At 39.3% G+C, this 14,276-nt stretch overlaps 1 protein-coding gene across 3 annotated transcripts in view; it reads right to left on the reverse strand.

The window, feature by feature from the left end:
• Window positions 1–14,276, reverse strand: part of SMG1 (SMG1 nonsense mediated mRNA decay associated PI3K related kinase) — a 97,842-nt gene that overhangs the window by 14,381 nt on the left and 69,185 nt on the right. For all 3 annotated transcript variants that reach the window (XM_079945325.1, XM_079945326.1, XM_079945327.1), the window contains 15 exons: window positions 13,003–13,249; window positions 12,343–12,572; window positions 11,202–11,450; window positions 10,575–10,713; window positions 10,386–10,495; window positions 10,039–10,257; window positions 8,586–8,776; window positions 7,683–7,855; window positions 7,254–7,533; window positions 6,529–6,801; window positions 6,067–6,301; window positions 5,679–5,905; window positions 3,227–3,377; window positions 2,935–3,124; window positions 2,270–2,739 (listed from right to left, as the gene is read on the reverse strand). In XM_079945325.1, coding sequence (XP_079801451.1) covers window positions 2,270–2,739; window positions 2,935–3,124; window positions 3,227–3,377; window positions 5,679–5,905; window positions 6,067–6,301; window positions 6,529–6,801; window positions 7,254–7,533; window positions 7,683–7,855; window positions 8,586–8,776; window positions 10,039–10,257; window positions 10,386–10,495; window positions 10,575–10,713; window positions 11,202–11,450; window positions 12,343–12,572; window positions 13,003–13,249 — 3,384 coding nt within the window. The remainder of the gene's footprint in view (window positions 1–2,269; window positions 2,740–2,934; window positions 3,125–3,226; window positions 3,378–5,678; window positions 5,906–6,066; window positions 6,302–6,528; window positions 6,802–7,253; window positions 7,534–7,682; window positions 7,856–8,585; window positions 8,777–10,038; window positions 10,258–10,385; window positions 10,496–10,574; window positions 10,714–11,201; window positions 11,451–12,342; window positions 12,573–13,002; window positions 13,250–14,276) is intronic.

Genomic DNA, 14,276 nt, shown 5'->3' on the forward strand with positions numbered 1-14,276 from the left:
GGAGGGGAGGTGTGATTTAGGACTGGGGGAAGAGGGAAAAAACCCAGCTGCAGCAAGGTGGGGTGAGCAGGGAAGAATAACAGAAACACAATAAAAGAATCAACCAGGTGGAAAATTTCCTGAGGTAGAGAATGGCTGATAAATTTCTGGGATCACTGATATGCAACATTTAAAGAGTAATTCTGAAGATGTTTCCTAGTCTAAGTAAAAATCTGCTGCACAATCCCCCTAAAATATAATCTCCAGTTAAGAAGTTGGAATAGGCAAGGTAGGGGAAGAGTTCCCCAGCACGGAGTTTACAAGTAACTGAAAGAAGCAATGGCAGCAGTCACAGAAGAAAGAATTCTCCAGAGAACCTACAAGCGACAGAAAGGCATAGGTAACTACTGACAGAGGATCAAGCCATCCTGTATGCTGTAAGGTGGCCCCAGAAGGCCCAAGGGGCATTTGGGTTAAAATTTAAAAGTTACATTGTGCTTACAGCTTAAAATGTGTTCAGATGAACAAAACTGGAAGGATTTTGATAATGTTTTCCATATAGTTGTCAATTTTTTAAGGGAATAAACTCTAAAATGTATTAAACAATAAAACTTTTCAACATTTTATATATATATATATATGTATTTTTAAATAAATTTATTCATTTATTTAATTTTTGGCTGCATTGGGTCTTCGCTGCTGCACGCGGACTTTCTCTAGTTGCAGTGAGCGAGGGCTACTCTTTGTCGCGGGGCGCAGGCTTCTCATTGTCGTGGCTTCTCTTGTTGCGGAGCACAGGCTCTAGGCACGCGGGCTTCAGTAATTGTGGCACACAGGCTTCAGTAGTTGTGGCTCGCGGGCTCTCGAGCGCAGGCTCAGTAGTTGTGGCGCACGGGCTTAGCTGCTCCGCGGCATGTGGGATCTGCCCGGACCAGGGCTCGAATCCGTGTCCCCTGCATTGGCAGGCGGATTCTTAACTACTGCACCACCAGGCAAGCCCCTCAACATTATATTTTTTAGAAGTAAAATAAATACCAAAAAATCCCAATGTGCTAGAAGAACTGTTAATATATAATAAATGCAACTTCAGAATTTGAATAAATTACTTTTCTTATGAGGTAAGAACACAGCTAATGATAAAACTGCAAACAGAAGGAAATACACTGGTTCCATGCCCCACCAATTCCACTCTTGGGAAGTAGCTTCAATATAAATGAAGTTATTAACTGGTTTGTAACACTGCCAAATATAACTGCTTTATATACATTTCAGAAAACAAATTTGGTTACACAAAGTAACCAGTGTTTGTGCCAAAACAGATCCCAGGATAATGTAGTCCCCCAATATTACTCCATGAGTTACAACTTGTCTGAAGCTACTGACAATATTGAAGCCTATATTTGAAATAAAGAAAGAAGAAAAATAGCTATAATTTATACTGTGCTTAGTGTCTTACACAAATCATTTTTTTTTTTTTTTTTTGGCGATACGCGGGCCTCTCACCGCTGCAGCCTCTCCGGTTGCGGAGCACAGGCTCCGGACGCGCAGGCTCAGCGGCCATGGCTCACGGGCCCAGCCGCTCCGCGGCATGTGGGATCCTCCCGGACCGAGGCACGCACCCGTGTCCCCTGCATCGGCAGGCGGACTCGCAACCACTGCGCCACCAGGGAAGCCCCACAAATCATCATTTTTAACCTGCACAGTCATCAACATTTTAGAGAGATACTGTCCCCATTCTACAAGTAAGGAAATCAGACCTTAAGGGAAGTTAAACTTAAGTTCATATACCTGAATCCAAATCCATCTCACTCCCCCAAAGCCTGTCATACTGCCTCTAAACAAACAAGGACAAAAACAGGCTTCTAAAAAACAGTTCCCAAGTGATGACCAATGTATGCACAGAGCTTAGAGAATCAGGGAAACAGAAGTCACTTTAGAAATAATTATGTTAGACAGTACAGAAGGCATATCCACCTAACAAACACATTCAACTGTTAGAAATTACATTTACAAGTAATACTTAATGAAAACACGAACCATACAACTCTGATGGAAACTAATTCAAAGGACACAAAGCATGAACACAAAATGATCTCAACTACGTAAAAGAGAAACAAGGAATAATTGGAAAGACAGCACCGGAATGCTAATGTATTTCGGTGTTTGCTCTGGGCTGGCACAATTCAGGAAGTTTAAAATTTTCTCTTCTTTATACTGTTCTGTATTAATTCCCGCAGTTTTTCAAATTCCTACATTGAGGAAAAACCCCTTTATAAAGAGAAATACTAACTTGAAACATGGCGATATGCAACTGAACGCGCTGTAGGCTTGTCTTACAGGAGGAGATACTCGTCTCCAGCCTGCGCACCAAGTCGTGCTTCTTCCAGGCAGTGTCGTAGGAGCTCGCCAGCACAGTCGCCCTGTTCATGACCAGCTGAGAGAACTTCCCGATCTGGATGTTGTGCTCCACTGCTTTTTTACACAGATCATCAACTGAAACTTTGCTTTCAGCACCAAAATCCTTTGCCTCCACTTGAGCAATAATGTCTACCCCTAGAGCACTGATGAAGCTGCACAGCGTGAGGCCCAAGGCTTGGTTCGGGAGTCCAATCAGGAGCTGCCGCACAAAGTCAGCTGTGAATGCTTTTATCGGTTTAGCCATCTGGTCTTCACTGAAACAAGAGTTTCTAAAAAGGGTTTTCACATTGACAATCTGTACAGGCCCATTTACAGTATTCTGATCTTCAAGTGAACTTGATCCTAAAAAAGGAAATTTTTCTTTCAGTATTTCATGCAACACTAAAATAAGGTAATAATGCTGCTTATTTAAAAACTTGAAGATTGCATTAACTTAGTATTTTAATTTAATTTACAATTAAATTAAGCCTACTCTATCCTGTCCCCCTCCAAAGTACTACACAACTAAACCCAGCTTGTTTAAGAGTGAAATATTACCTGACAAAGTTTTAGAAAAGGTACCACAGAGCCTGAAGAACTCCTTAATTGTCTGTAGTCGTTTTAGAAAGAAAATCTCTTCAAGCACCTGTCGGTGATTATCATCATCAAAAAAATTGACTTGGGTGCTCCTGGCTTCCCTTATAATGTCAATCTTTCGCCAAGCTATAGGAATTTCCATCTTATTTAGCTATGTAAATGAAAGAAAAGCAAGTTCACTTCTCCACTCTTCACACACTGAACAACTACTTTCCTACATTTGCATTATTCATAAAACCATGTCAATATTTACCTTTTCAACTAATAAGCCAAAAGCAGTCTCAACTTGGGCAAACATGCCATCAAATGCTACCAAAAGCATCTGGCCAGCTGACATTTTTGGTGTTTCATCAACTGAACCATTTCTTGGTTGGATTAATTCACCATATTGAGCATGAAGTATTCTAGAGGAAAAGAAAGGGGAGTTAAAACCCTCGCTGAAGAGTATTAAATTTGGGGGAAAATGTAAGATCAACAAGTCTTACAGCTAGTGTATGGAGTCTAGGGGAAAAGTCTCTGTATGAAGGAAGGAGTGTTATTAGCCATCATTAATGTGAGTAAATTTTATGCAAATTTGAACTATGACATTTTAAAAAGAACTATATAAAGTATTACAGTCTCACTTTATACACAGAATGTAAAATAATATAAAATGACAATATTTTTTTTAAATGTCGAGAATCACACAGTTCTAAAGCCGGTGGACCTAGCAAAAGTTGTCAAGTATGTTCACACTACTGTCACATGGCAGAGCCAGCTACAGACAGTAAATGGAAATACCTATCATTTTTGGCATGCTGAGTTTCGAATAATGCATAGCTTGAAGGTAGGTCTTCAGAAATTTGCCTTTCACATTATCATTAAATTAAGAACTTACGTAGTGTTTATGTATCCAAGCACTATTCTAAACATTTTATATAAAAAAGCAAAAATACAATTCCCAGTACCTATGACTACTATCAGTAAAACTAATGTTAACTAGATTTTCAACTTTATCACACACACATAAATAGCTATAAAACTATCAGGAATTATTAAGAGAATTTAAAATTTAGGTTACCCGAGAAATTTCTAATGGAAAAAGAGCTGCATGATGGTATAAAGTTTTACTTGAGATTACCAAAAAGTTTCTCTAATACAAGATACACACAGGCTGTAACAGAATCAAACACGAAGTCTGTAACCCAATGCATACATGGAAGGAAACATTCCTCCATTTGACAGTAAAGGGAATCTAGATTAGATATTAAGGGAAAATAAGGGCTGAAATTTTGTGAGGAAGAAAAGTGTATAGATTTAGCATCTAAGTTTTAAAATAATGTTAGAAATTTTATGATAAAGCTCTTGTGCAAATAATCTAAATCACTATTTGGCTGGCATTTATGTTTATGCTATACTGATTACAGTTACTTTTTAAATTTTATGGTAAAACAACTACAAAGAAACAAGAAAATAGGAAAATTTTTAATGCAACATAAAAGAAAACATTAAGGAGCTGTTACCTTTTTTGGTGAAATAAGACTCCATAAATTAAGAAAAATAAGTTTACCTTTTAGATATATACTTCCTGCAGTTTAAGAATGAAAAGGTATTTGCTTCAAAATAACTGGAGCAGTACAATTTAAATAAGATTAAACAGGTGCAAGAAAGAGAGAGAGAGATTAACCAGGTACAGATAATTACTGAAGTTGGTAAAATGGAGGTTCATTACTATTCTACTTTCTTGTATCTTGGAAATTTTCCCATGGGAGGAAGTATGGTGGGTCAATTCATTTCTACTCTCTCAATTATACCTTCTGAAGGGAACTGGACATCAGAATGCCAAAGAAAGAGGCCTTGAGTCACGAAGCACAAAGGGTAGGGCTTAGCTTTGGGTACAGTGCATGGCTGGAGAAACTGCCCAACCTCTACAGGTTCCAAAGTCAAATTGTTACCCTAGATTTAAGAGTCAAGAAATACAATGTTCAATACCTAAAACAAACTTATAAAACTTAAGCTAACTTAAAAGTGTTCATCTGAAATGAGGTGTATACTCCACTCGCTAACTAAACTGGCTCAGATGCTTCCATGGAGTTCCAAGGGCTGGCTTAAAAAGTACCACACTCTACTTTGTGTGTGTGCACATGTATGGTGAAACTACAGCCCTAAAAGAATACATATATGTACGTGATAAAACCACACACACACGCACACACACACACACACACACGAGTGCATGTGTAACTGGTGAAATCTGAGTAAGCTCTGTGGACTGTACCGATGTCAATTTCACGGTGTTGCTACTGTACCATAGGTATGCAAGACGTTACACTGAAGGAGGAATGAGGGGTACACAAGACCTCCCTGCACACTTTTTTTTTTAGACACAACTGCCTATGAGTCTGTAATTATTTCCAAATAAAAGGGTTTTTTGTTTTTTGTTTGTTTGTTTTGGCCCTGCCTCAAGGCTCACAGGGTCTTAGCTCCCAACCAGGGATTGAACCGGTGCCCTCAGCGCACAGTACTAACCACTGGATCACCAGGGAATTCCCCCAAATAAAAGGTTTTTTGTTTAAAGACATTACTTATAAATGCTTATATATATATATATATATATCTGCTCTGAAAATTAGAAGTAAGCTTACAGTAAAATAAGAACTCAAAACTTTTATCTGGCTACCCATCTCTTTCACAAGAAAAGAGAACACAGCTTAGCATTCACTTGCCTGGCGACATCGATGTAATGAGCATGTGTTTCTTCCTCAAGTCCCATAGCTGCATTTCTTAAATAGGCTTGAAGAGATTCAACTAGAGTCTGCAGAGGAACACCATCAGTTGTCTGCTCAATAAGACTGTCCAGTTCATGAAGCATACTTTCTAATGTGTATTCTCCTTTCATTAAACATCTCAGTGCTTCTGGAAATATGATTTGCCGGAAATTTGAATTTAATTCCTATAAATATGTGAGAAACATATTTTAATGCTTTCTGAGTTTAGAGAAAGCAGCATTAAAAGGGAGGAAGTCAAATCACTTTTCGGACCCAGAGATGAGAAACACAACGTTCAATACCGAAAACAAACTTCTAAAATTTAAGCTAATTTAGAAGTACTCACCTGAAGTGAGGTGTATACACCATTAGCTAAGTGAACTGCCTCAGATGCTTCCATGGGGTTAGGAATGTCTAAGTCTTGTGGCACTAGGTGACACTGCTTCAGTAACTGAACAAGGCATGTGACATTTCCACTCATACTGCAGAGCTCCTCCAAGAACCAGGCTCCATCCCGAGAAGTCAGATCAACCAGCTGCTCTCCAGCACTCGAAGCTGCACCTTCCATCATTAGGTTACGTCTAAAAAATGAGATAAATATTTGTACAGTGAAACTGACTTAGCTAAACACACATAAATGGGATATTCAAAATCTGAAAGGAAATAAAGCAGTCTTACACCGAGCAAGACTAATGAAAGAAAAAGGATATCTTAAGTTTGGGATCAAACAAAAGACACATGAACTCTCCATAAGCATCAATGTTCGCAAGACAATGAAATGGTCTCACTATGTGGTCAGCTAACTCACCTTGTGAGGGTACAAAGGGCAGAAATAATAACACTTGCTAGACTCAAAGATCCTTCCTCTCCGTTCTCGTGAAGGAAAACTTTGATACAACGTTCAATTTCTTTCAACTGATCTTCACAAACAGGTACAGTGACAGCTTCCTGTTTCAAGCGTTCCACCTGTCTAATAAGACGGCTGTTTATGTCTGTTGCGTACCGCTGCAGGGTCATCTCAGTGGCAGTGATGAACTGACACACGGTTGGGGGTGGCTGGGGCGCATACTGCACTTCATATCTGTAAACAGAGAAAGAGGTGCTTGTAAAAAAAGTTCACGCCTTACAAAATACGAAAAAAGACAATATGGAATACTGCATTTGATCTTCAAACCTTGAAGAGTAGAAATCATTATTTCCATTTTACAGAAAAGGTCTCGAAAGCGAAAGTAGCTTCCTAAGATAACTTGTTAGTGAGCGATAGAATCAATATTTGAATTCAGCTCTCTTTACCCTGATCCAACCATGCTTACACTGGGATACATTTTAATCAATTAGGAAAAACACACTGTCTTTTAAAGGAAAACATGAGCTCAAACCCTCTTAAAACCAAGAGAAAAGTGACTCCATTTAAATTCCATCTATCAACCATTTCTTTCAGAAAAATAGAATACTATGCAATTAAAAACATGAACACAACTTTGCTTCCAGTCCCAATGAGAAGTAAAGAAAATGGAAAGTGATCAAACTTACTTCCTGTAGAGATCCTGACAGCGCTCTACTGTGGTGTTACAGATGAGCTCTTCCATCCAGGTTTTCCATTGCTCAATTCGATGTTTCTGAAATATAGCCTTCGGATACTGCAGAGCTACGGTTGCATAGTGGTGCAGCTGCTCCAGACAGCCTCGCAGCACCGAGCGCCTCTGCTGCAGGAGGGTACCGACTTCCCCCTCCAGCTGCTCACACTGGCTGATCAAGTGGGCCTGGCCAGCATTCTGCAGAAAGGCTGTTGCTGGCACATAGCTTGGAGGACCTTTGGGTAAAAGATAATCATTGATTACAATGAAACCATTTCAAATCAGCAGTTACTGAAAGGGAGTACAAACCAGAACTCCACACACGAACACAACAACAACAAAACCCACATGCTCACATGTATATCTAAAATAAGTCAGCCCATACCAAGGTCCATTTGTGTGCTTATCTCCTGAAGCAAACTTGCCAGCTGTGTTGCTTCTAAATTATTGAATGCAGCCTGATAATGTGTTATCCACTGTTCAAATTCATTCAGCTTCACCTGGATTGCTTCCTGAACAGCTCTTTGCTGAGTCTGTAGTTGAGTGTGTTCAGAATACCTAATGGAAGGAAAAATTTTTGATTGCTCTTCTTTCTTCTGTGTACTTTCATCACCCTGAAAGTACATTTTGCTTATACTTGGACTGCCTGGTAAGCTCCTTTTCAATCTTGAGGGCACTGCTCAAAAGTCCTTTCCTTCTCTGTTTTTTCCTGACCCTACAGAGTTCCCTAACTACACTCAACATTTTAAATAAAATTCTACCACATTTGCCAGGGTTACGAGTTATTTGAAGTATGGAAGACTGAGACTTAATAGGTCTCCGTAATCTCAGCGTCTCCGGCAGTGTTTGGCACTTACACATTTAACCACCCTTCACTGAGCTGGGCAGCAGCTCTGTGCAAGGTTCATTCACTTAGATCACTTTTAGTTTAATGCTCAAAAAAACTCAGCCAAGCAGACAAGATCCACTGCACAAATGAATAAGGATTCAGATACAAACCGCAGAGAGAAAACCAAACCCCAGGTTTTCTGAATCCAAGTTCAGTGTTCTAACCACCATGTCCACCATCTCCCATAGTTACTCAAACATGTAAATTAAATATAATAAAGCAGAAAATTTAAGTGAATTCTGCTTTATTAACACTTTGAAAATGCAGTCCTTGGGAGAGCTTTATTTATCTGAGTTGCTGCAATAATTCTAATTCAAGTTGACAATGTTTACACAAAAATATGAAAATTATCCTTAATGGCATATCTTTAGAAATAAGAGTTCAACACTTGTTTTAAACCTGTGTTGCAGAGTATGAGAAGGATGATCCACTCCTTCAGCTCCTTCTAGAAATTCTATTTCTTCCAACAGTTTGCCCTGCAGTTTTTCCACATCTGTTAGTTGCTCTTGCAAGCTCAGGTATTCATCTAAACTGCTGTCCAGCTTGGGAAGTACAACCAGCATCTCGTCCCTATTCTTAAACCAGTTCACCTGTAAAAAGACATTATTAAGAAGATTCTTATATAGGGCTGACTATGAGATATGATGATGTCTGTCAGAAGGATCATGTTAGAAGGACATTCTGCACATGTTACTCTACTTAAATCTCAACAAAGCCGGGGTGTGTGTGTGTGATGGCATCACCCATATTTTTACAAAGATAACTAATGTGGTCAATTCAAACAGCCATAAAAGGAAGACTCAATTCCACAATAACACGCAGTTACCACCATGCCACACAAAACAAGATTAGCATCACTGGCTACCACGATATTAAAATCAAGAAGGAGGGAGGCTATCCAAGTAAAGAACACTTAAAACCGTCATTGGTAAACACTTTTCAGTCTATTAAGAAAGGTATAATTTTTTCAAATCATTAACCCACCTCCCATGTGTGAGGGTGACTGTGTGTCTTTGCATGGGAGCATTTCTTAGTGAAAGATCACAGCAAACTGTGTCTTACTTCGCTGCCATTTCAGTATTATACACTACAGTCGTACAAAACCAATTTTTAGAAAAAGTTTCACTCTTGGACTTCCCTGGGGATGCAGTGGTTAAGAATCCACCTGCCAATGCAGGGGACACGGGTTTGAGCCCTGGTCCAGGAAGACCCCACATGCCACGGAGCAACTAAGCCCGTCTGCCACAACTACTGAGCCTGCGCTCTAGAGCCCGCGAGCCATAACTACTGAGCCCATGTGCCTAGAGCCCATGCTCTGCAACAAGAGAAGCCACCGCAATGAGAAGCCCGCGCACCGCAACGAAGAGTAGCCCTGCTCGCCACAACTAGAGAAAGCCCGTGCACAGCAACAAAGACCCAATGCAGCCAAAAATAAATTAATTAATTTTTTTAAAAAAAGAAAAAGTTTCACTCAACTTTTTTATGGACATGTTAACTTTTTTTTTTTTGGCCATGCCACACAACTTGTGGGATCTTAGTTCCCCGACCAGGGCTGGAACCTAGGCCCCAGCAGTGAAAGCGCCGAGTCCTAACCACTGCACTGCCACGGAATTCCCTGGACATGTTAACTATTTTTTTTTTTTTTTTTTTTTTTGGTTCCATCAAGTCTTAGTTGTGGCAGGCAGGCTCCTTAGTTGTGGCATGCATGTGGGATCTAGTTCCCGGACCAGGGGTCAAACCTGGGCCCCCTGCATTGGGAGGGCGGAGCCTTAACCACTGTGCCACCAGGGAAGTCCTGGACACGTTAACTATTAACCAAAAGATGACGATGACTTATTATCATTGGCCTCACCTTAATTTCAGCTACTCTTGAAGAAAAAAGGCTGCGAGTGATCTCTCGTTCCATCTCTCTCTTGCTCTGCTTGCTCTCAGCCTGCTGGCCCCCTCCACCATAGACAGCACCAGCAAACCCGGCCTCACCCCCAGCTGTCCAGTCCACCAGGGGGTCATACACAAAGGCCTCTAGCAGTGTCAGCAGAGTCTCTCTGCCACGCCGCATAATGTGTAGAACCTGTTTTCAGAAGACTTTTAATTAAGTTTTGCCACAAGTTTCCTCATTAAAATGTAGTTTTTCATTCCAAAGGATTTGTTGATTTAAACAGGTACACTAAGAGGTGTAAGAGAAAAAAAACCACATACCTGCTCACATGAAAGCCTAAAAACACCTTCCACTCCAGTTACACCCAGTGCTGTTTCAATGTTCTGTGTCATTCGAAAAGGTACTTTCTCAGGAACTCTAAGGCTTTTACCTTGAAAAGATAAATCATTATATTTTTGTCCTTTCACCAAAATAAATTCGACCCTCATATAAAAAGTCTTTAATTTTACCTTTTTCAAAGCAAACATTGTAATCTATGTGAACAACCTCTCCAGTCGTCATATCAATGAGAACATTATCCAGATGTCTATCTCCAAGGCCAATTATGTATCCGACCATAGACATGACTGCAGTAGATCTGGCATAAGACTAAAGAAGAGGGGATGGGGGAGCAAGTTAAGCATCATTAGCAAATTTCCTTCCAACATGGAATTGATTCTCTAAAATTTACAAACCTCCATAATCCTACTCCCTTATTTCTAAATAAACAGCTAGCGCTCTGCAGGGACGCTGCACGTAGTCACAGAAACTCTGCACTGAGCAACAGCATACGACACAGGTTGGTCCAACTTAATCAGTATCAGAATGCAGGTTTAAAAAAACAGAACTATTCTTCAGCCTCTCTAGTTTTTCCCTTTCTAAAGTTTTTATTCTCCTTTTCATTTAATCCATAATCCCCTCCATTCTGCCTTCATCCAGTCATGGCTATGCCTCATAAAAATAAATGTAATATAAGATTCAAATGCAGGTCTCAAACTACCAAGTCTGGAGGGAGGCAGGAGGAAGGTGAACAAGACAAGACAGGAAGCAGGCAAAGAAACAATAATACTAATGATAGTCTAAAACAAAACACATACCTGTGTGACTCTCCACCATTCATCAGGGGTGGTGCAAGATGACCAAAGCTCTTTAGCGAGGAGATTTGGGGGCGTGGCCTCCATTAACTCTTCTAATACCGCCTTCATCACATGAAGAGGCCAATCCCGTCGGGACACATCCAGACTAAGTCCAACTGCTTTCAAAGCAGGACTAATTTTACTATAATAAAGTTCACTAGGACGGGGTACAATTCCAGGATTCTGAGGAGTTTGGTAGGAATCTTGGGCCTTTAAAAAAATTTTTTTTAAGGAAAGATCAACTTTCTTTAAATAAGGATAAAGATTACCTTGAATATAAAGCAGTATTTTAAAAACTGGTTTTTCAGCGGAACTCTCTACTTAGCTAGCTAAATCTCATCCACCAAATAGCCAAGCCGTCTGGACTATGCATCTTTCTTACAATCTACATATCATTTTCTTAATTTGGTATTACTACTTTATTGAAAACTCTGTCTACTGTTATATTTTCTTGAGGTTCAATTCAAGCTCAACATCCAAGTTACATTCTTCTTTGTAACATATAATTCTGTTTAAAATTTATCACTCATTTATTGCACGTATTTCATTCTTCACCAATATGACTTAATCAATGTAAAATTAACAACAGATATTCAGAAACACCTTAGACAAAAATTTAAATAGCCCTTCTCTAATTCCACCTCCAATTCACCCCCTCAGTACCTGTTCTGTAGTCTCCTAGGCCTACCTAAAAAAATCTGAAGCCTTTCAAACTCTTGCTCCTTCCCATACCTGCCCTACTTAGATTCATTTTATTTGTCTAGATGTTGGAACCTGAAGTTGTGACTTTAAAAATTTATCTTCTTATCTGTAGTACTTAGTACTACTCCTGTAATATACACTAAGCACTCAGCTACTTAGCTAAATGAATTCTAAAAAACTGTTCTAAATCGTAATAAATTTCACGTGTACAAAATAGGATGCCACAGTGTTTAACTCCAAATTTAAAGTTGTGTCTATTCCTTCTTTAACTCTTATAAACTTGGAAAAAACCTCAAGGGCAGTAAGACTAGAAGTATGTCACATGTAACAGAGAACAGACTAATATATATACTTGTTTATTAACATTCAAATAAAAGCACATATTTTAATTTTAATCAACCTTTTGTGCTTGTAAGGCAGCTTCCCGTTGTTGCCATCGTTTGTAAAGACCAAATAAGGGTGTGGCTCCATCCACCCACTGGATTAGGCCTGATCGAGTTCCTAGTGGTGTTACAGAATAGTGTCGAGCATGGAAACGGGGTGTTTCCTGGCGATTGATTGTAGCAAACATAGTATTTACAATAGACAGAAATTGCATTATTCTCTCATCCAGATGTAAATCCTCCAATCCTATGGAAACAAAATTAAAGTAGCTAGAGTAGGTGACCAGATGGGGTGAAGTGCAATGGGATGGGACTGGAAACATACCACTTTTTTGTGCTCCTCTCAATTAGCAACAGCAGTCAAGAAGTGACAGCCAAAGAAGCACAATGAGAGCGTTAGACAACATTCTAGTGTCACAAGCTATTAGATACTAGCATTATTAGCTGTACCTCAGTTGCCCTGCTTCTGTAAGTTCATAAGCAAGAAGAGAGGAAGCAATGGAAAATCATACTACACAGCCTCCAACTACTTCTATCAAAATACAGGATACTCCAGGCTATTCACAACATATAGATATTCACCTAAAACAATCCTAACACACACTCACACACACACACACACACACTCACACACACAGTGTTAATAATCAGACTAATGTTCTTCTTTTAAATCTCACCTTTAAAAAGATAAGGATAGCTCTTCCCATCTGATCCGAGAAAGAGAAGTTTCTTTGGCTTGGTTTTGGTAGGTAAGATTGTGATGGTTCCACCCACACTGTGGATTGTGACAGTGTCTCTGGCTGAGACTTCTCCAGGAAGAGCAATTTCAGTGTTAGTCATGGCAGCCAGCCACGGGCTGATTTCTTCAAGACGCAAGATGTAACTTGCACGTTTCTGTGCTCTCTGTTGCAAACTCAGCATTATCTATATTTAAGATAGGAAAAGTTGACAATACCATTACAACACTTATTTTCTTCTCCATTCTATCTGCCTTAAAGATAAATTTAAAATACAAACACCTCCTGTCTAGTTCTTACATTTAATTTGATGTTACATATTCAGGCCATCCTGGGAGGGGAAACACTGGTGTGCTGATATGCTCTAGGTGATTTCTACTTTGTTCAGACCTCTCCCACCTCCTCTGTACAAATATGCAATGAAATCATAGCAGATGGAAAGAAATCACTACTGTGATCACAAAATTCAAGGCTTGTAGCAAATTCCCCACTGTTAAGCTATGTCCAATCAATGCCCAAACAAGTCACTTCAGTCTTTGCAGTAGAGCAAAAGATATAGCCAGCTATTGGCTGTCAGGTAGACACACACTTAAAGAAGCCATCTGAAAATGTGGTAACAATTTAGAGCTCTGACTACTTTAAGTATGCAGAAAAACACACAATCTCTTATAACTCACAGGAGTGGATCATGTATAGCTGTATCTCTACTTGTAGCTAACTCAATAATCTACACCTGATTTAATGAACTCTGGGCTCTGCTTTCATGTGAAAATTTTTAAATCAATCTTTTGCAACATTTGTTCATAAAAGGAAAAAGACAACTGGAAACACCTCAAGTATCCACTGACAGGACAAAGGATAAACTGTGGTATCGTCCCATAATCTATCAATGTTCAGCTGTATACAAAATATGGATGACATTAAAACAAAAACAAAAACAAAAACCTAATGCTGATCCATCAATTATGGAAGTGGTAAACACATGCATGTACATACAATATAATCTCATTTATATGAAATTCAAAAACAGGAGAAGCTAAACAATATACCATTTAGAAATGTATCAATAAAAACTGTTTAAGTAAGTAATGATTAATTCAGAGCAGTGGTTGTGGAAAGAGAGATATAATTATGGAGGGACATAGGACTTCTAAAAGTTTTCTCTATGACTTATTTCACACACACACACACGGGGTTTTTTAAAAGTACTCCCC

The sequence above is a fragment of the Stenella coeruleoalba genome (genome assembly GCF_951394435.1).
Source record: "Stenella coeruleoalba genome assembly, chromosome: 15".
Classification (NCBI taxonomy): domain Eukaryota; kingdom Metazoa; phylum Chordata; class Mammalia; order Artiodactyla; family Delphinidae; genus Stenella; species Stenella coeruleoalba.